The 19,924-nt window shown below is 37.1% G+C and overlaps 1 protein-coding gene across 2 annotated transcripts; it reads left to right on the top strand.

Moving 5' to 3' along the window:
* Nucleotides 1-5,811: 5,811 nt before the first annotated feature.
* LOC123253361 (OTU domain-containing protein 5-like) lies at nucleotides 5,812-19,071 on the top strand. Of its 2 annotated transcripts, XM_044682555.1 has the most exons (10): nucleotides 5,812-6,028; nucleotides 6,336-6,436; nucleotides 10,965-11,058; nucleotides 11,799-11,863; nucleotides 11,983-12,139; nucleotides 12,242-12,390; nucleotides 16,025-16,228; nucleotides 16,546-16,723; nucleotides 16,826-16,939; nucleotides 17,662-19,071. In XM_044682555.1, exons 2-10 carry the CDS (start codon nucleotides 6,413-6,415, stop codon nucleotides 17,781-17,783), a joined length of 1,107 nt encoding a protein of 368 aa, XP_044538490.1. In that variant the 5' UTR covers nucleotides 5,812-6,028; nucleotides 6,336-6,412; the 3' UTR covers nucleotides 17,784-19,071. The 2 variants fall into 2 exon arrangements, with proteins under 2 accessions (XP_044538490.1, XP_044538491.1); XM_044682556.1 differs by lacking the exon at nucleotides 16,826-16,939.
* The last annotated feature ends 853 nt before the right edge of the window (nucleotides 19,072-19,924 follow it).

Below are 19,924 nucleotides of genomic sequence, written 5' to 3'. Positions count from 1 at the left end.
CTCTCTCCACCCCACCCTCTGCCTCCATGTCTCTCTCTCTCTGTCACTATTTTTCTCTCTATTTCTCTGTATGGGTAAATCTCTCTCTTCCTCTTTCTCTCTCTATCTCTGTGTGTTTTGCAATCTCTCTCCTCCTGTCTCTCCCTCTCTCTGTTTCTCTCTGTCTGTCTCTGTCTCTCCCTCCACTCCCTCTCTTTCCCACCCTCTGACTCTCTCTCTCTGACTCTCTCTCTCTCTCTCTCTCTCTCTCTTTCCATCGCTATCTGTTTCTCTCTTGCTCTCTCTCTCCCCATCCTTCCCTCTCTGTCACTTTCTGTCTCTTTGTCTTTATCTTTGTCTCCTTTTATATCTCTGTCAGTGTCAATCTTTCTGTTTCTGTTTCTTTTGTTGTCTCTCTCCTCCTGTCCCTCCCTCTTTGTCTCTCTGTCTCTCTCTCCCCATGTCTCTTCCTGTCTCTTTCTTTGTCTCTGTGTCTCTGTCAATCTGTCTCTCTCTGTGTCTGTCTCCCTCCTTTATCCCTTCTCTCTCTTTATCCACATTCCCTCTCTATCAGATTTACCCAGACAGAGGCATGGAGGGGGAGGCGAGAGAGACAGGGGAAAAGAGAGGAAACAGAAAGGTAGGACAATGGGAAAAGATGAGAGAGATATAGAGACCCATATAGAGATAGAGAAATAAAAAGTGACAGAGAGAGGAAGAGATAGGAGGAGAGGGAGAGAGAAAGAGGGGGTAGCTGGGAGAGAGAGACAGAGAGAGATGGGGGAAAGGCAGAGACCAAGACAGAAATACAGAGAGAAGGGGGGAGAAGGAGAGGAAACATGAGAGAAAGAAGTGGGGAGACAGAGTGGGAGAGACATTGAGTTAGAGACAGAAAGTAACAGAGACAGAGACACAGACAAATAGAGAAAGAGAGTGACAAAGGGACAGAGAAAGGGAGAGATGGGGAGAGAGAAAAAGAAAGGGGGGAGTTGGGAGAAAGAGACAGAGAGAGAAAAAAGGTGGGGTAGAGAGAAAGAAGGAGGTGGGGGAGGCAGAAAGTTGCAATGAGAGACAGAGACTGAAACAGACAGAGAGAAAAAGAAAGAGACAAAGACAATGAGAGACAAAGAGAGAAAGAGGGAGAGAGAGTGTGGTAGACAGAGACAAGAGACAGAAAAAGGGAGGTAGAAAGAGAGAAGGGGTGTTAGAGTGGAGGGAGAGAGGCAGAGAGAAAGAGACAGAGAAAAAAGAGAGATGAGACTGAGACAGCAACAGAGACAGAGACAGAGACAGGAAGAGGTGGGGGAAGGGAAAGCACAGGAATGACAAGTTGATGGAACAGAAGGGGAGGGAGCACAAGCTGCAAATTGCTGAGAGGGATAGAGGCAGTTTCTGGAGAAGCCAAGAGTATAGAGGTAGAGAGAGGAAGAGATGGAAAGAGAAAAGAAACATTCATGTTAGTAGGAACATCTAACAAAGCTGTTTTAGAATGGAATCTTCTATAGGAGATTGGATTAATGTCAAACTAACAAGATTTCAAGTATGCCAGATAGCTGGCAAGGCAATCTGTTCCTGACCTTGGGCTTGTCTTAAAACTTCTCCTATTAAAGTCTATTCTTGTAATGTTATGATTCACTATATTGGAAAATAAGGATAAAACTGTAAGATAATCTTAATCAATGACTGTAACTTAGATTCTGAGATCTTAGTTTCCCTGATGTTGAAGCAAACATTTTAACAAACGAATATATCATGTATGAGAAGAAAATTTTTGACTTATTGTTTTAATATGGAGTAGTGTAGAGAGCCATAAACAAACAATTTGATCTGTAATTCATATCAGATCCAACTATAACTGATGATTATAACCAATTTTAACTTCTTTCATTATTCAAAGTTTTCCTGTCTAATAAATCATGTTATTTTGAAGAGAAGGGGGATATGTCGGGAGCTATTAAGAGAAATTAGAATCTCAAGTAGATATTTGTATCTGGACCCCCTCAAAAGATCAGTACATACCAGCAGAGTCGTGTATTGGCTTTCCTCCCTATCAGGTTGAGACAGGTGCGGGATATCTAAGATAAAAATCTGAGATTCCTTTTTTGATTCCTTTCATAATTCTCACCTTCCTTCAAAATGCATTATAGTCTTATTGAAAAAGCTTTGGGCTCTCAGCACTCCAGCAGGAGGGGGGCTAACTCTGTTCCCCTTTGACCGAGAATACAGATGGCTGGTACAGCCAAGGTCAAACCCTTGGCAAGGCATTTTGCCCAGAATTAAAGTAAAATAATGAGGCTCAAAAAATTTGTTTAATACCATCAAGCCTGAGAAACTGCTGGGGCTTTCCGGCCTAAGGAGATGTTGCAGGCTCCACTTAAAGATAACACATATAGTTGATAGTTTTAGCATAGGTTTTTTTATCTATACCTGGAGGCTTCTAAGGCTTTTGTTTTGATTATAGTAAAAATCCTGCTCTCTGTAACTATGGGAAACTTTCTTGGGCTTTTGGGAGAAGAGGATCTTTAATTCCCTTTATAATAAGATGGTGACTCCATTATACCTCAGAGCACTTTGAGCTAACAAGGTGCTTCCAATCTGTTTCGTTCTTTACATCTGATGACCACCCTAGGTCACTCAGATTAGTCTCTGGTTATAGAGCAGGTTCTCTATAGAGTGGCACCTCACCCTGTCAGCCTTTCCTTGGCCCTGGTACCACGATCATCCTCCTTGGTGGTCAAAGCCTCACATGGGAGCCAATTGAAGAGGTCCAGCTTCTCCAAAAAAATCTGCGTATGGATTCTAATCACTTAGGAGGGAAGCCAAAGACTGGGAAAAAAATGGGAAGGGGTTTAAGAGTCAGGAAGGAGGGCAGCTGGATAGCTCAGTGGATTAAGAGTCAGACCTAGAGACAGTAGGTCCTAGGTTCAATCCAGCCTCAGACACTCCCCAGCTGTGTGACCCTGGGCAAGTCACTTGACCCCCATTGCCCACCCTTACCCCTCTTCCACCTAGGAGCCAATACACAGAAGTTAAGGGTTTAAAAAATATATATATACATATATATATAAAAGAGTCAGGAAGGAAATGCATAGAGAAAATAACAGATGAGAGCCATAGAGAAATCTGTAGGGTGGGGTCGTCAGGGAGACAAGTCTGAGAGAGAGCTTGTCTCTAACCAGTTTATTATATGGTTAACACATCATTGGGGGATGCAGGGTAACCTCAAATGAAGGAAGCCCAAAAAGTTTTTACATAAGATTACAACTTTAATTACAAAGATAATGAAACAGGTGGTAACTGTGCTACATATAACTTTCCTTTAAGGTAATTTTCTATTCTTCTTGGCATCCAGTATGTTTCCTGTCTACTCTCTTACTTCCTACTAAAGGATGAGAGAAGTAAATCCAATATCTAATCTGGTCCTGCCTTGAGAGTAGTACCATTCTTTCAGTGTCAAGTATTTGCTGTCTGCCAAGTTGCATAAGGTCCTGAGAGGAATCTACCCTGAGATCAAGCTCCTATGGACAATGAAAATCTATTTAAACTTGTTCCTCAATGACTAATTAATTCTTCTCTGGTCTTACCTTCCTCATTCTAGTGATTCTAGTTTTCTCTAATACCTTTTCAATAAGAAATACATTTGCTTTCTTCTTCATTTTTTCTTTCCCATTTTTGTTATTTTTAGACCCTTCCTGAAGACTGTTTGCTAAGAGGTCCCACTTCTCTGTCACTTCACATCTTACATCATCCAGATACTTTCTGCCTTCATTTCCACTTCACAATATAAAATGGTCCTTTTAATGGCCAAGTCAATACTTCAAAGTACAAGTGATTTATCCAGCAGTCTGTCCCAACTGATTGTTTCCTTTCTTATCCTTAAATTTCTTCCATCTACTAACCTGTTGCTGAACAAAGCTGTTAGTCAATATCAATCAAACATTTTATTAAGCACTCACTATATACTAGACACTGTCAACTTTGGATATAAGGAAAAGCCAACCCTTTTCTCCCAAAGAGCTCATGTTCAGCTGCAAGTTAGATGAAAAGGTCCCATAACTTTTGGAAGCCATGGAAAAGCAAATGGTTAACGAATTTTAAATGTCATTTCCACTGTTAAAATCCTCTCCATTTCTGATGTGGCCAGGGTTAAGGACCTTGGTGGCAAGGATTTTCCTATCTGAGCATTGTGTAGCTGTAGCTGTAACATCTGCTAGAGCAAAGGTCAGCAACCTTTTTGGCCATGAGAGCCATAAACACCACCTTTTTTAAAATGTAATTTCATGAAAGCTGTACAGTGCTCACAGTGCAGCTCCTGTAACAGCTCCTGAAAAAAAAAATGCACTTTATGGCTCCTGCAGAAAGAGCCATATCTGGCCCTCAAAAGAGCCAGATATGGCTGGAGAGCCATACGTTGCCAACCCCTGTGCTAGAGTCATCAGGCTGTGTCTCCATAGAGGCTATGAAGGATATCTGAGGGCCTAGGCTGAAAGCACTGCTATTTCAAAGACTCTTGAGTTCAAGGTTCTAGTCTGTCCCTATCAGACAGTCCCTTATGGTGATTAAGGTAGTGTTGGTTTTATTGCACTAGTACATACTGACTCATATCTCTCTCTCTTTACTTTCAGCCAAGATGGCCCATCCACCCTGTGGGTGACAATTCATGGGGATAAATGACCCTCTCTTCAGAGAATTTGCTATTTTATATGATGTCTGGTCTGGGAGTAGCACCAGAAAGAATGGCTCTTTAAAAATTCTAACAGCTAAAGTTTTTATTTGGGGTGCAAAATTTTGTCACAGTGAATAATACATCTGGCCCTACAAAAATGAAAATATTTTCCCCAATACAACTGGAAAAAATCTATTCCCTATAGAAAAAAGAAACTACTGTACAAAATTAAGTTTTCTCCTTAGCAAACATTGGTAGTGTTTTGGGCTTTATTTATTATTACCTATATTTATTATTCAGTCATTTCAGTTATGTCCAACTTTTTGGTAAAGTAGTTTACAATTTCCTTTCCCAGTCCATTTTACAGATGAAGAAACTGAGACAAACAAGATTAAGTAACTTATCAAGGGTTAGATAGCTTATAAAGTCTCTTGAGTCCAGTTTTTAACTCATGAGGATGTCTTCCTGATTAAAAATCTTCCTGATCAGAAGGAATTTTTGAAACAAACAAATTTTCACATCTTGTGAGATAAATATAACAATTAAAATAAGGTAAAATTGAGGCATAAAATTAATTTTATTGGTAAAAAACAAACACTAGTAAAACACAGAACTATTAAATTGTCAGAAAAACTATTTAATTAAGGAGAAGGGTTCAGCATAATTCTTCAAGGCCTCCAAGCAGAGGTGCACTTCAAAACTCACACAGAGCCCAGAGACTCTGGCTGCTCTGGCCACCAAGGCACTGGTAATGCCAACCACTCTGGATTGACAGGTCCAAAGAATAAAAGAATTTGGGAAGCTTATATGCTTTTTGGAGAACTGAGGGAAATGATTCACATTACCATGGCTACAAGGAAATGGGAGTGTTCAAACTACCCTGAGAGGCTTGGGACTAAGGTGCAACAACTTATGTATTATCCTTTAATATAATGCTTATTTGTCCTTTATCCTAAGTATATTTTAATTTTGAACTTTTCAATTAACTTTTTTAAAATTCGGTTTTAATTGTATTTTTATGCTAAAAGTTGTGTTTCCTTTCGTAAAACATTACGTAAAGTATTTTAGAGGTTTTTTCAATAAAGTTTCAAAAATAGTTTTACATTATTTTTAACTGTGGGTTTTTAAAAATACCTTCCTTTCTCTGAGTTGATTTCCGTGTTGTTAGCCCCGCCCCCTTCTTGCAAGGTTCTACTTCATCCGGGACTTTTTTCCTATCTCTTCCTGTTTTTCTTATCTGAAGGTGTTCTTTACTTTGCGTTTTAACGTTCGGTTAGTACAGTTATGACTATTCTGCCAAAGAAGCCTCCCCCTCCGTCTCTACCATCAGCCGATGGAGAAGCCAATCCAGACCGTGAACTGGAAGGGTCTAATGTTAATCAGGTTGGTCCAGATCGAGGAGAAGGACCTGGCGCCGGTCCCTCCTCTGGGGTTAGATCTCGAGCTTCACCACCGCGATGGGTTTCGGGTGGGGGCAGTCGAGGTGGGGTATCTGTGGGCTCACGGGGGCAAGCCTCTTCGTCCCCTGGCCCAGGACCGCCACCCCCAGGTGGGGCCGGTACTAGTCCTACCACAGGGGATGGTCTGGGCCTGTGCGCCCTAGGAGGCCCGATCGGCTGTTGTTCGGGACCAGGCGTTAGTAAGAGGCGACGTCAGCAAACTAATAATCTCGGATGTGGTGTCTATGGAGGTGGCAGCTCGGATCCAGAAGGGGCAGGATACAACAGTGAGGACGAGTACGACGCCGCAACTTCACGAATAGAAGCCATGGACCCCGCCACTGTGGAACAGGTAGTTTCACCCAAAACCTCAAGATTTATGAGAATTTCTGGAATATTTTTATTAAAGTTTTTACTTTAACCCGTTATACAGAATATTAGGTCACGAAGGCTTTCACATACAAAATCTCACACATTGCCATGTCCAAACTATTCTTTTTATACTTACAATTAATCAGTTAAATTGATAAAAATTAAAAATTTATACTTTTATATTTTCTGGGTTATTTCAGTATTTATTTCACTTCCTTTTCTTCCCTCTCATACTCATTTAGTTTTCTTATGTTTCTCATTTTAATTTTTCACTGTTTACACCTCAACATCTCCAAGGAAATCCCTTACAAAAATTTCACAAAACTTGCAGTTACCTTATCTACAATTGTAATGCCAAATACACACTTTTATTTTCTCCCTTCTACTCTCCGTCTGAAGCGTTTGCACCCCAACTCCTACACTCACCATATCAGATAGCAGAAATATTTTTTGGCCAGTGCACATACTTCTTGCAATTGTACCACTTACCACTAAGTATGTAACCTTATTCAAGTCCTGCCCATTCTCTCGTCATGTTTACATGTGCACATTTTTAATCATTTCTAATTCTTTAGGACACCATTTAGTATTTCTTAGCAAATACAGCAAAGTTCACCTTTTCCTTCCCCAGGTTTAAACCACACAACTAGTCAGAGATGAAATTTGAATTCTTCCTGACTTCCGACCCAGTGTACTGTCCCCTTAACCTAAGTAACTGACATGAGTTTTCTTAACTGTAACATAAATAAATTCATGGCACAAAGGTAACTAAGGTCAGATAGAAGGTTGAACTGTTTATTTCCAAGCTACAGCCTATGATAGGTATAGACAAAAAATTCTCAAACTGCCATTTTAATCAATAACAAAATATATAAGTAGAAAATAGTGTGGATTTAAATTTCTTTATTGATATTTCTATAATCACAGATTAAAAAGAGAGTCCTGGGCTCACTGAATCATTATCAATACTACCCAAGAGCTCTTCATTTAAATATTGGAAGACTTAAGTATTTCATCTCTAGGACTTATTTCTAAATCCAAGTTCAAGATTTTTATCATCATAATCATATTATCATTTAACATCCACATAGCCAACCTTCTAGTCAAATTTTAACAAGAAGTTCTTTGAACACAATAGATAATAAACCAGGTTTCTCACCTTTTCCTGAACTAAAGCCAGAGTGGTTTTTAACTAGGCCTCCCTCATTTCACCTTAGTATAATGGAAAAGTGTCCAACTGTCAAATGAAAGGATTCTATTTAGAAGAATTCGCATAGATATAAGGAAGGAAAGAGGAAAACAGGGATGCTGGGGAAGCTTATAAGACAAGAGGCTAAGCAGATGACAGGACAATTAAATTATCTAGAAATGATTCTTGATTTTATGTACATGTTTATATTTGGGTATTATTATTTAATAGTTATATTAAACAGTTATAGAAAGATCATTATTTATCCAATTTTATCCTGACTAGTTTTGTTACTTCTGGATAGTTACTTAAGATCACTATGCTTCAGTGTCATCTACGTAATTGAGATAATAAATATATCTGTCCCAACCTACCTTACATTTATGGGAATAATCATCTAATCAGAAGAAAACAGGCAAAAATGAAACTAAATGAAAAAGGATGTATAAAAAAGGGAATAGAGGGCAGCAGCCAGTGGCTAAAGGAGCAGACCTAGAGATGAGAGATCCTGAATTCAAATGTGGCTGTAGAACTTTCAGCTATGTCATTTAACTGCAATTTACTACTCCTCTGCCTTGAAACCTATATTTAGTAGCAATTCTAAGATGGAAGGTAATGGTTGAAATATATATAACATATGTATAAATTCACATATATAAACTTAGCACATGTAAAGCTCTTATATAAACTCTTTTTGGTAGGTTTCAGTGACTTATTAAGGTAAAAATAGCTGGAATTTGGGTATTGATAGTTTAAGGAAAATAATAAACTCTGTCTTTCCCAGAGCCACAAAATTCAGGTCCAAAAGGAACTAAAAAAATATAAATCAGAAAGTTGCTGCTCTGGTGCCTAGAACAATATTTAATGTAAATGGAATTTAGTAAAAATGAGTAGCTAGTTCAATCTCTTTATTTGCCAGAAAAAAATATAAAGGAAACTTTGATCACACATTGTGAGTTAGGGATGTTCACTGGTATGAGCTGTGAAATGTTTTCTGAAATAATTTAAATTCTGCTTTGAAGATACAACCTAGTTGAGATAATTAAAGAATATAAATTTAAGTGACTTTAAGACAGAGGAAGAACAGAAAACTCAGAAAAAGGACTTTTAAAGGTGTTAATCTGTTGATTTGAGCCTTGGAAGGAAATTTATAAGAGTTAGAGATCCAGAGAATGTGATGAGTGTTTTTTGGATTGATTTTGAACCTTTACCTTCTGTCTTAGATGTCTCAGGAACCAGTTTTAAATCCATGGCCTTCCCTCCTTTGGCCTGGCTACATTCTCTAACCCATACCTATCTATCCCATGAAGTGGAATGTTAAGTTTAAGAAACTACTAGTAGACCAGTTTGACTTCAGTATAGAAGAGAACGTATGGGTTAGGGGCAGGGAGTGGAGGTTGAATAGATGATAATCAAAACATGAGAAATTTGAAATATTTAAAAGGGTTCAAATTTTATCTTATGAACTTAAAAGGAATCACTTCTTAGGCAGAGTAGTTACATTAGGGCAGGTATTAGCATAGAGGCTTTGAGGGCTAGGAAGGTGACATGTGAGACATGGTGAATGACAGTATAGGACAGAAGATAATTAAGGATTATATGAGAAGGTTGGGGTGAGATATAAAGAAAGTTGAGAAAATTACTAGGTTGCAAATCAGGGCAATTTTTTTTTTAACCCTTGTACTTCGGTGTATTGTGTCATAGGTGGAAGATTGGTAAGGGTGGGCAATGGGGGTCAAGTGACTTGCCCAGGGTCACACAGCTGGGAAGTGGCTGAGGCCAGGTTTGAACCTAGGACCTCCTGTCTCTAGGCCTGACTCTCACTCCACTGAGCTAACCAGCTGCCCCCAGGGCAATTTTTAAAATCGTATTGTCATTGATAGAGATAGGGAAGCAAGGAAAAGCAGCTTTAAGGAGGGAGAATAAATTCTATCTTGAACATATTAAGTTTGAAATGCCTTTGGTGTACTACTCTTGATTATTAAGAAATTTTTTCTTATATCAAGGTAAAAATATAAAATAGCCCAAAGAGGCATTATGGAATAAATGGCAAACTTTAAATTTAGTTCATATATAAATATCAGTTGATAGTACCCAGCATTTAGCAGAATGCCTGACAAACTAGGCATTTACTAATTGTTAATTGTCAGAGTTGCTATTTAGATTACAAATCTGATGGTCTTCATATGGTATCACACTGCCTTTTTCATGTTCCTAGTGTTAACTCTTTAAAGCCAAATAAAATCTTCAAATATTTCAAGACTGATCATATTCCTAACCCCAACCCTTCCATATCTCCTATTTTCAAGCTGATAAGGATGATGGTGGTAATGATGTTGACAACGATAACTAACATTTCTATAGCTCTTATACAGTAAATGTACACAGCCAGGCTTTGTACTAAGCCCTTAATAGTTGTTTCATTTGATTTTCACAATAGCCCTGGGAGGCAAATACTGCTAGTTTCCCAAATTTACAGATGAGGAAATTGAAGCAAACAGGATTTAAATAAATGGCCCAGGAGCTAGTAACTGACTAAGGCCAGATTTGAACTCAGGTCTTCCTGACTCTAGGCCCCAGATTTTATCTACTATGCTATGTAGGTCTCATTTTCTTTGTGGACTCTTTTATCTTAAGATGAGAATTCTTCTAGTATGAGTTTGCCAGTCCATTCATTTTTAACCAAATTAATTCCTGATGCTTACAACATTCAAAATTGAGTTTTTTTATTTCAGATTCATAAAAGAGACAGAATGGTAGCCTCCCCTAACCTTAACCCTGAGACAAGGGTAGGCCCTGTCTTAATATTGGATTAAAGCTGTTTAGTCAGTTAATATTTATCAGCTTACTAATATGTGATTTCAAGTCATTGTTCTCAAGTTGGAGAAAATGCCCAGATGAGTTGAGCTTTGCTTCATTTGTAACAAATTGTTATCCATCTTTTTTTCAGTCATGTCTCACCTTTTGTGACATTATTTGCTGTTTTCTTGGCAAAAATACTGGAGTGGTCTGTCATTTCCTTCTTCAACTTAATTTGACAGATGAGGAAATTGAGGCAGATGTGATTAAGTCATCTGCCCAGGGCAGCTAATAAGTTTCCAGGACCAGATTTTGTCTCAAGAAGCTACGTCTTCCTTACTCCAGGCCCTGAAACTTTTTTATCATCTGTACCACCTAGCTGCTTCATATAACAGGACAGTTCTTCTACTGCCTAAATGATTCTCTATTCTAATTTCTATTATTCCAAGGTTTGTCAGCTAATTAGATATTTATAGTACCTGGACCTAAATACTATATTAATCACTGCTTCTTATTTTAGCAGGAACATTGGTTTGAAAAGGCCCTAAGGGATAAGAAAGGCTTCATTATCAAGCAGATGAAGGAAGATGGGGCTTGCTTATTCAGAGCTGTGGGTAAGTTGTCCCTTTTGGACTTTTGTCCTTACACTAAGTTCCTGCACTGAAGAACTTGGTATAATTGGCGATTCAAGTTCTAGAGTCTATCTCAAGTCTGTGTGCCAAGAAACAATGTATCAAAACTAGCAGTGGAGTCAGGGGGCCAACCTGGCCCCCTAAAAGTAGGGGCTTCCAATCATCAAGGAAGAAGTCAAACCCTAATCCATTTCTTACAGAGTATTATTTGCATGGCCCTGCTATAAGAGAATTCTTCTTTGGATAAAGTTTGCTCTTTATTACCATGGCTTCCTTCTTATCCCTTTTCCAGCCCAGGCTGGAGTGGTTAATCACTCAGCATCATCTCTCTTTAGATCTTACTCTCAATTCCCTTAATTCCTGTGATTTGTCTAGGAGCAGTAAAATACCCCTTTTTCTGCAACTTCAGGCAATGAAGGATCTATCATTTCTATTGTAAGAAAAGTTAAACTTAGTGTGCCTAGAGGAAAAATCAAAATTTACATATCAGATGTATTTGGTACATCAAGAGCAAGGTTTTTATTCCTTTTCTTTTTCTTTTATAATTTGTTTAGAATATTTTTCCTTTTATTCCTTTTCTATGATTAATACATTATGTAACCTTGTGTCAGATCTTTTCATTCTTTGGGGAATGGATTTCTTCTTTGTGAAAGAGCTATAACATAATATGATTATAAGCCTCATGTCCTAGATTCTGATATTACCCTTCTTTGAACCTACAGCAGACCAAGTGTATGGTGATCAGGATATGCATGAAGTTGTCCGGAAACATTGCATGGACTATTTGGTGAGATATAGAAGGTGGTAGACATAGGAACTGTGGGAGGTGAAGGGTCTATTGTTCCCTCTTTCTTTTCCAAGCTGAATTGCTTCAACCCTTCTCCTTTCCCTAACTACTGCCACCAGATGAAGAATGCAGACTATTTCTCTAACTATGTTACTGAAGATTTCACCACCTACATTAATCGGAAACGAAAGAACAATTGTCATGGCAACCACATTGAGATGCAGGCCATGGCTGAAATGTACAACAGGCCAGTGGAAGTATATCAGTATAGCACAGGTGGGGCAATGCCGGAACTAACCTCTTCTAGAAGTAAAGAGGGCATGGAAGGGTGAATTGACCTAAACTATAACCTAGCATATCTATCTCCTTCTTCTCCAGAGCCCATCAATACATTCCATAGCATTCAGCAAAATGAAGATGAGCCTATCCGGGTCAGCTATCACTGTAACATCCATTATAATTCTGTGGTGAATCCTAACAAAGCCACTATTGGTGTGGGCCTAGGGCTTCCTTCTTTCAAACCAGGGGTAAGTGAATCAGAGTCTATTTTTGAAAGTTTGTTCAGGAGGTTAGGTGGGACTCCAGAGCTTTAATGTACATTGGTAGTTTTTCTCCCTGTTTCAAATTTAACTTCTTTTCCTTCCTCAATACCTGCCACCATTTCCAACTATTTATGAGCACTTTTCCTTTTTTGCCCCTTCCCTCTCTGTTTTTTGTCTTAGTGAATCCTTACTCTCTCTTTATTCCTCTTCTTTTATTGTCTTATTGGCCATTAAATAGATTCCAAGGCAAATCTGAGGATCTGGGTCATGATTTGATATAGTCTAATTTGATTCCTAGTGGCCTGATTCAGTAGTCTGTGGGTATATAGATATCTGTTTCTTTCTTTAAGATTTTTGGCCATATATAATGATTTTCTTTTTTTAACAGTAATAGCAGCATTTTATTTTTTTAACTAATTTTTATTTTTAAATATTTTTACATGATTCATTTTTTTACATGATTCATTTTTGTTCCCTCCCCTCTTCCCTCCTCTCTCCCAGAGCCGACAAGCAGTTCTACTGGGTTGTACAACTGTTATCCCTTGATACTTATTTCTATATGTTATTCATTTTTGGTATAGAGCGATCAATCTTTTAAAGCCTAACCCCCAAATCACATACTCACATGATGTAATGTTTTTCTTTTGCATTTCTATTCCCATAGTTCTTTCTCTCAATGTCATTAGCATTTAGGAGTGCCCTGGCTTGATGCATTGCTACTAGTATTCTATTACATTGGATTCTTCTGAAATGTTTCTCTTTCTGTGTACAATATTCTTCTGGTTTTGCTCATTTCACTGCATCAGTTCATTGAAGTTCTCCTAGTTCATATAGAAATCCTCCAGATCATTGACACTTACAGCACAATAGTATTCCATCACAATCAGATACCAAAAATTTGTTTGGGCATCCCCTCATTTTCCAGTTTTTTGCTACCATAAAGAGTGCAGCTATAAATATTTTTGTATAAGTCTTTTTCCCCTTATCTCTTTGGGGTACAAACTGAGCAGTAGTATGGCTGGGTTAAAGGGCAGGCAACCTTTTAAAGCCCTTTGGGCATATTTCCAAATTGCCCTCCAGAATGGTTGGATCAATTCACAACTCCACCAACAATGCATTAGTGTCCTAATTTCATCACAACCCCTCCACCATTTATTATTTTCCTTTACTGAAATATTGGCCAAATTGCTAAGTGTAAGGTTTTGAATGCTGTTTTGATCTGCTCTCATCTAATTATAAGAGATTTAGAAGACTTTTTCATGTGCTTATTAATAGTTTTGATTTCTTTATCTGAAAACTGCCTATTCATGATCCTTGACCATTTGTCAATTGGGGAATGGATTGATTTTTTGTATAATTGACTTAACTCCTTATAAATTTAAGAAATTAGACCATTGTCAGAGGTTTTTGTTATAAAATTTTCCCTCCAGTTTGTTGCTTCCCTTTTAATTTTGTTTGCATTGGTTTTGTTTGTACAGAAATTTTAAATTTAATATAATCAAAATTATTCATTTTACATTTTGTAGTGTTCTCTGTCTCTTGCTTGGTCTTAAATTCCTTTCCCATAGATCTGACAAGTATACTATTCTGTGTTCACCTAACATGATTTCTATAGGGATTCTTTTTAGGGGGACTTGAGGCATTTTATTTTTTTCTGAACAAGATTTGATCCTCAGGTCTAGCTTGTTTCTATCCTTTGAGTGTTGAGAGAGAGAGAGAGAGAGAGAGAGAGCTCAGGACAGTGTCCTTAAACCTATTTTAGAAAGTACAAGACAAATCAAACTGGCTAATATGAGAGCAAAGGAAAGTACTAAATATTAGAGGGGATGTGGCAAAATTGGGACACTAATGCATTGCTGGTGGAGTTGTGACTTGATCAACCATTCTGGAAGGCAATTTGGAACTACACCAAAGGGCATTAAAAGACTGTCTGCCTTTTGATCCAGCTATACCACTGCTGGGTTTATACCTCAGAGATAATAAGGAAAAAGTCTTGTACAAAAAATTTAAAGCCGTGCTTTTTGTGGTGGCAAAAAATTGGAAAATGAGGGGATGCTCTTCAATTGGGGAATGGCTGAACAAATTCTGGTGATGGGATACTATTTTGCTAAAAGGAATAATAAATAGTGAACTGGAAGAACCTCCAGGAATGGACACAGAGCAAAAAGAGCAGAACCAGGAAAACATTGTACACAGAGATGGATACACTGTGGTAAAATTGAATGTAATGATCATTCTATTGCAAATATTAATAATGTGGAAATAGGTCTGGATCATTACACATGTAAAACCCAGTGGAACTGCTTGTTGGCTATGGAAGAGGGAAAGAACATGAATTGTAACCACGGAAAAATACTCTAAAATAATTAATTAAATAAACTTTAAAAAAAACATATTTCCAGATTGTTCCTTTTTGTAAGAGACCCAGATTGAATTGCTTACCAGCTTTGGGAAAGGGGAGGGAAGGAGAGAGGGAGATAATTTGGATTGCATAACTTCAGAAAACTTTATGTGTAAATGTATTATTGCATATAATTGGTAAAAAAAAATCTGTAAATTTTTGCTGGCGTATTACAAATACTTTTGTAATTTTTCAAAATAAAATTGCTTAACAATATTTTTTAAAGTGATGGAGAAAATGTTAATAAATGAAGATTAAACTTTAAGCGGAACTTTTTTTTTAATTGTGCCTGGTTTCATTTTCTACTATTTACTTCAGCCTATGCCATCCTGCAAACAGATCCTCAGTCCACATTTTGCAGCAAATTGAAGGATAAGTTAGGAAAAGAAGTAGGCATTTATTAAATACTTGCTTATATGCCAGGCATTGTGTTAAGCTCTTCATAGATATTCCATTTGATCTTCACAACACATCATTTTTAGGAGATGGGTGCTAGTCTTATCTCCATTGTACATCTGAGATTATACAAAATTTAAGTGAATTTTCCTTCAGTTATATAGCTCTTAGTTGTCTAAAGATTAATTTTGACTCATGGTTAGTGATAATCTACCCCTTGAGGTTAATATGAGAATGGCTTGGCAATCAGATCTTTCTGAGAGTTAAGAGTTATTTCAGATTACTTAAAAAGGTAATTTGACCAAGATAACCACTAATAATATATGGTCCTGAAAAATGTTTATTCTCAGCAATACAGTTTTAAAGAACTTATGCATGATAAGGATGCCATTTTCTTCCATAGAAACTCCAAATGCAGATCAAAGCATACCATTTTTCTCTTTATGTTTTTTTTTTGGGTGGGGGGTTTGGTTTTATTCTCTTACAACGGTGACTAATGTTTTAAATGATAATTCTTGGATAACCCAATCAAAATGCTTACCCTCTCCAGAAGTAGGAAAGGGAGGGAAGGAGAGACAATTTGGATCTTATAATTTTGGAAAATGTATGTTGAAAATTGTTGTTGCATATAATTGGGAAAATAAAAAATATATTTTAAAATAGGTAATAATAATAATAATAATATATGACCCTAACAACATATTTGCCTCAGCATGTTCCTTTTTTTTGGTATATACCCTTATATACATTTACCCAAATATAAAATCTTAAGTATAAAAATCCTCTTTTCAAATTATCAATTCTCTTTTCCCTCATACTCAGTTTGCTGAGCAGTCTCTTATGAAGAATGCCATAAAAACATCAGAGGAGTCATGGATTGAGCAGCAGATGCTTGAAGATAAGAAGCGAGCCACTGATTGGGAGGCAACTAATGAGGCTATTGAAGAACAAGTAGCGAGAGAATCCTACTTGCAGTGGCTTCGAGACCAAGAGAAACAGACTTGGCAGGTCAAGGGCCAAACACAGGTATATTAGTTAACATTCTAGGTAGCAAAGAATAAAGGGAAGTCTAAGGAATTAGCACTCCATCTCAGGCTTAAATACCAAGAATTAAAATTAATGGAGTTTATAGAAAAAACTTCAGTGAAAAGGAAAAAGCATTTGATTGCTTCCATAACCATTTTTTGGTCCTCTGTTTAGGGAAACTATTAGTAAAATTAGAATATGGTAGTAAATCATTATGTTTCTTGCCAGCTCTAAACTATTTTGGCCTTTTGAAAGTATTAAGCTTTGATAGGGCTTGGGAATAGAATTCATTCCATATCTGCTCCACTTTTCTCCAGTCCCAGAAAGCTAGTGCCACATGCACCTCAGCTACAGCAGCTACATCCAGCAGCCTGGATGAATGGTGTGTCCGGCCTCCAAAACAGCGAACTACTGAGCAGTCAGAGCTGGTCCACAAGCCTCCCTCACCAAGCCATGCCCTTGCCTTCACAAAACCCCCTTCACCCAGTATTCCAGGTTAGTACTATCACTTACTTTACTACATGTAGTCTGTTCATTCACCCCACTTCCTACCTTCCTCCTATTGGCCCCAGATAATAATTCTCTCTCCTGTACCAGGACCAAGTAGCCAGTCAGCAGCAGGAAGTGACCATTCTTCTTCTCCACTTGTATCCTTATACCCTGCTTTGGAATGTCAGGCCTTTTTTCAACAGATGTCACCTACTGCATTTGGTTAGTGATGAGGGTCAAAAGCCTATGATCTTTTCATTCAGTAAACATCTTTTTTTGTCTACTTTGTGATTGTACTGTGATAATCCCTGATACATAGAAGAGAAAAGATATTCCCTAAGAGATTGCATTTTGTTATGGAGAAATAAATAAAAGAAATAAAAAAGAAATAAAAAGAAATAAATAAAAAGAAAAGAAATGTGGGACTAGGAGAAATCAAGAAAGATGGACTTGAGCTGTGCTTGAAAAAAGCTAAACATTCTAGGAGGGAATATTGAGAAAGAATGATATTTTAGACTTTAGAACAGACAAGAACAGCAAGTAGGCCAATTTAATTAGAAAGTAGAATGTAAAAGAAATAATATATAAATAAGCCTGGGAAATCAGGTAGGAATCAAATGGTTTTTATAAGCCAAAGAGAAGTTGTTTTATATTTAATTCTAGAATAGAGAACCACTATAGCGTTTTGTGTAGGGAAATTATATCATCAGACTTGTTTTTTTAGGAATATCACTTTTACAGCTTTGTGGCTGATGGAATGTAAAGAAGTAAAATGTGAGATAAATAGATTAACTAATAGGATGTTCCAGTAGTCCAACTAAATCCTAAACCAGGGTCTTGTGGTTTATCTTTTGATTTTCTACCCAGACTATTCTGCAACCTCTCAATTCAGACTACTTCACTCCTCTTAGTTCCTGACTTTCCCTTTCTTCATTCCCTTCTAGGTCTGAATGACTGGGATGATGATGGAATCTTGGCTTCAGTCCTTGCTATATCCCAACAGGAATACCTAGACAGTATGAAGAAAAGCATAATGCATAGAGATGTACCATCAGACAAGAGCTAATAACCAGGGCCTGGAAGTCCCTCCCTTTCTATTTATTCTACTCCCCTACCACAACATTTCCCCTTATCCTCCCAAGGTACTGTAAGGGACACATACACACCCATGACCAAAATCAGTCCAGTCCACTATAATATGTTCACCTCCCTCTTATCCTTCTTAACAGTCTCCCATTCCTTGCTCTGCTGAAATCCAGTAAGTCGTTAAATAAGGGATAGATACGCTTGAGAAAGAAAGAAAAAATATCATATTAGCATCCCTCTTTAGTAGTATCTACAGTGCCTTCTGGATAAACACCTCTTTGTTGATGCCTAGCAGAGATGCCAGGAGAGGCCTTAAAGGCTTCCTCGACCCCCCTCTAAAACTTGCCTCCCACCCCTACACTCCCAAGGATAGACAATACCATCTGTGATTAGGTATCTTTCCTCCTTCATCCAACTATATTAAAACATTTTTTTTTTTTAAAGATACACTGGCCTGAGTACATGGTTGTAGAAAACTGGGGAATGGGTTTAAGAGACACTTCAGATTAACTAAATAACTATCTTTCATTCCCTGTCTAACCTACTTTCTCACTTTTTTTTTTTGCTAAACTGAACAATGAATATAAACATTCTTCTTTTCCTTGTGGGGCTTTTGGACAATAAAACACCAAAGCTCAAAAGATGTGTGTATTGTTCTCAAAGTTCCCAAAAAGAATTTGGGAAATGAAAGAGAAAATAAAAGGGACACCTTACACTGCTTGTAGAATTGAAAGAAGGGACTAATCTATTTTCTTTTTTTTTTTTTTTAACATTTACTAATCTATTTTCTTGAAAAAAATCAAGCAAAACCGAAAGGGAAGATTAGGAGACTAGTACAGTAAAAGAGCACTGATTGAATCAGAGACCTAGATTTGAATTCTTTTAAATCACATTAAATGAAATGCCTTTGATTACTACTTCTGTGGTTTTATACAAGTCATTTGACCTTGTCTCTAAGTTTCCTTAAATGTAAAATGAAGAGTATTATAGACCCAGTTCTAATCAAATACAAACTTGAAACAAGCAGACTATAGACATTTAAAAAGAAATGTCCTTAGTCCACAGCATGGGTTAAAAGGACATGACTTCTCTGCTTCTTTTTAGGAAATCTAATTCACAAGGTGAAGATGTACACATCTCCTGTTTCATAATAGAATGGCTTTTATAGTTCAGCTATGAGAGATATGAGAGAGATTGAGCTATTAATTATCTATCTGTCTCCTGAGTCAATAATTGTCTCTTAAGATTTCAATGCCTTTTAAGAAAAATGCCCTAGGTCAAAAATTAGGTTTAGATCAATATCTCTCACCCTGTATCCAGAATAAGATCAAAATGGGTATATGATTTAAACATAAAGAATAGTTGACCTGTCAGATCTATGGAGAAGGGAAGAATTTATGACCAAACAAGATAGAAAACATTACAAATACAGAACGAATAATTTTGACTACATTAAATTTAAAAGTTTTTATACAAACAAAATCAGTGCAACCAAGATTAGAAGAAAAACTGGGAACAAAATTTTATAACAAATTTCTCTGATAAGTATCTCATTCATATATATATATATACATAAAGAACTACATCAAATTTATAGGAATAAAAGCCATTCCCCATTTGATAAGTGGTCAAAGGATATAGGCAGGTTTCAGATGTCATTAATAATATAAAAATATTCTAAATCACTCAATTAGAGAATTGCAAATTAAAACAACTCTGAGATACCACTTCACACCTATCAAATTGGCTATTATGACAGTAAAGGAACATGATAAATGCTGGAGGGGATGTGGTATAGTTAAGACATTAATGCATTGCTAGTGGAGTTGTGAACTGTTCCAACCATTTTGGAGGGCTATCTGGAATTTTGCCCAAAGAACTTTAAAACAGTGATACCACTACCACGTCTGAATCCTAAAAAAGAAAAAAAAAAATCTGTGGTATATGATAGTGATGGAATACTATTGTTCTATAAGGTATATTGAACAAAATGATTTCAAAAAAAATAGAAAGATCTCTGTGAACTGATGTGGAATAAAAAGAGCAGAATCAAGAAAACATAGTACACAAACCCTACAATATTGTGGAATGATCAAATGTGATAGACTTTGAAAACTGACA

The sequence above is a fragment of the Gracilinanus agilis genome, chromosome X, assembly GCF_016433145.1.
Source record: "Gracilinanus agilis isolate LMUSP501 chromosome X, AgileGrace, whole genome shotgun sequence".
NCBI classification, from domain to species: Eukaryota; Metazoa; Chordata; class Mammalia; order Didelphimorphia; family Didelphidae; genus Gracilinanus; species Gracilinanus agilis.
This window is presented reverse-complemented; position numbering and strand designations above follow the sequence as displayed.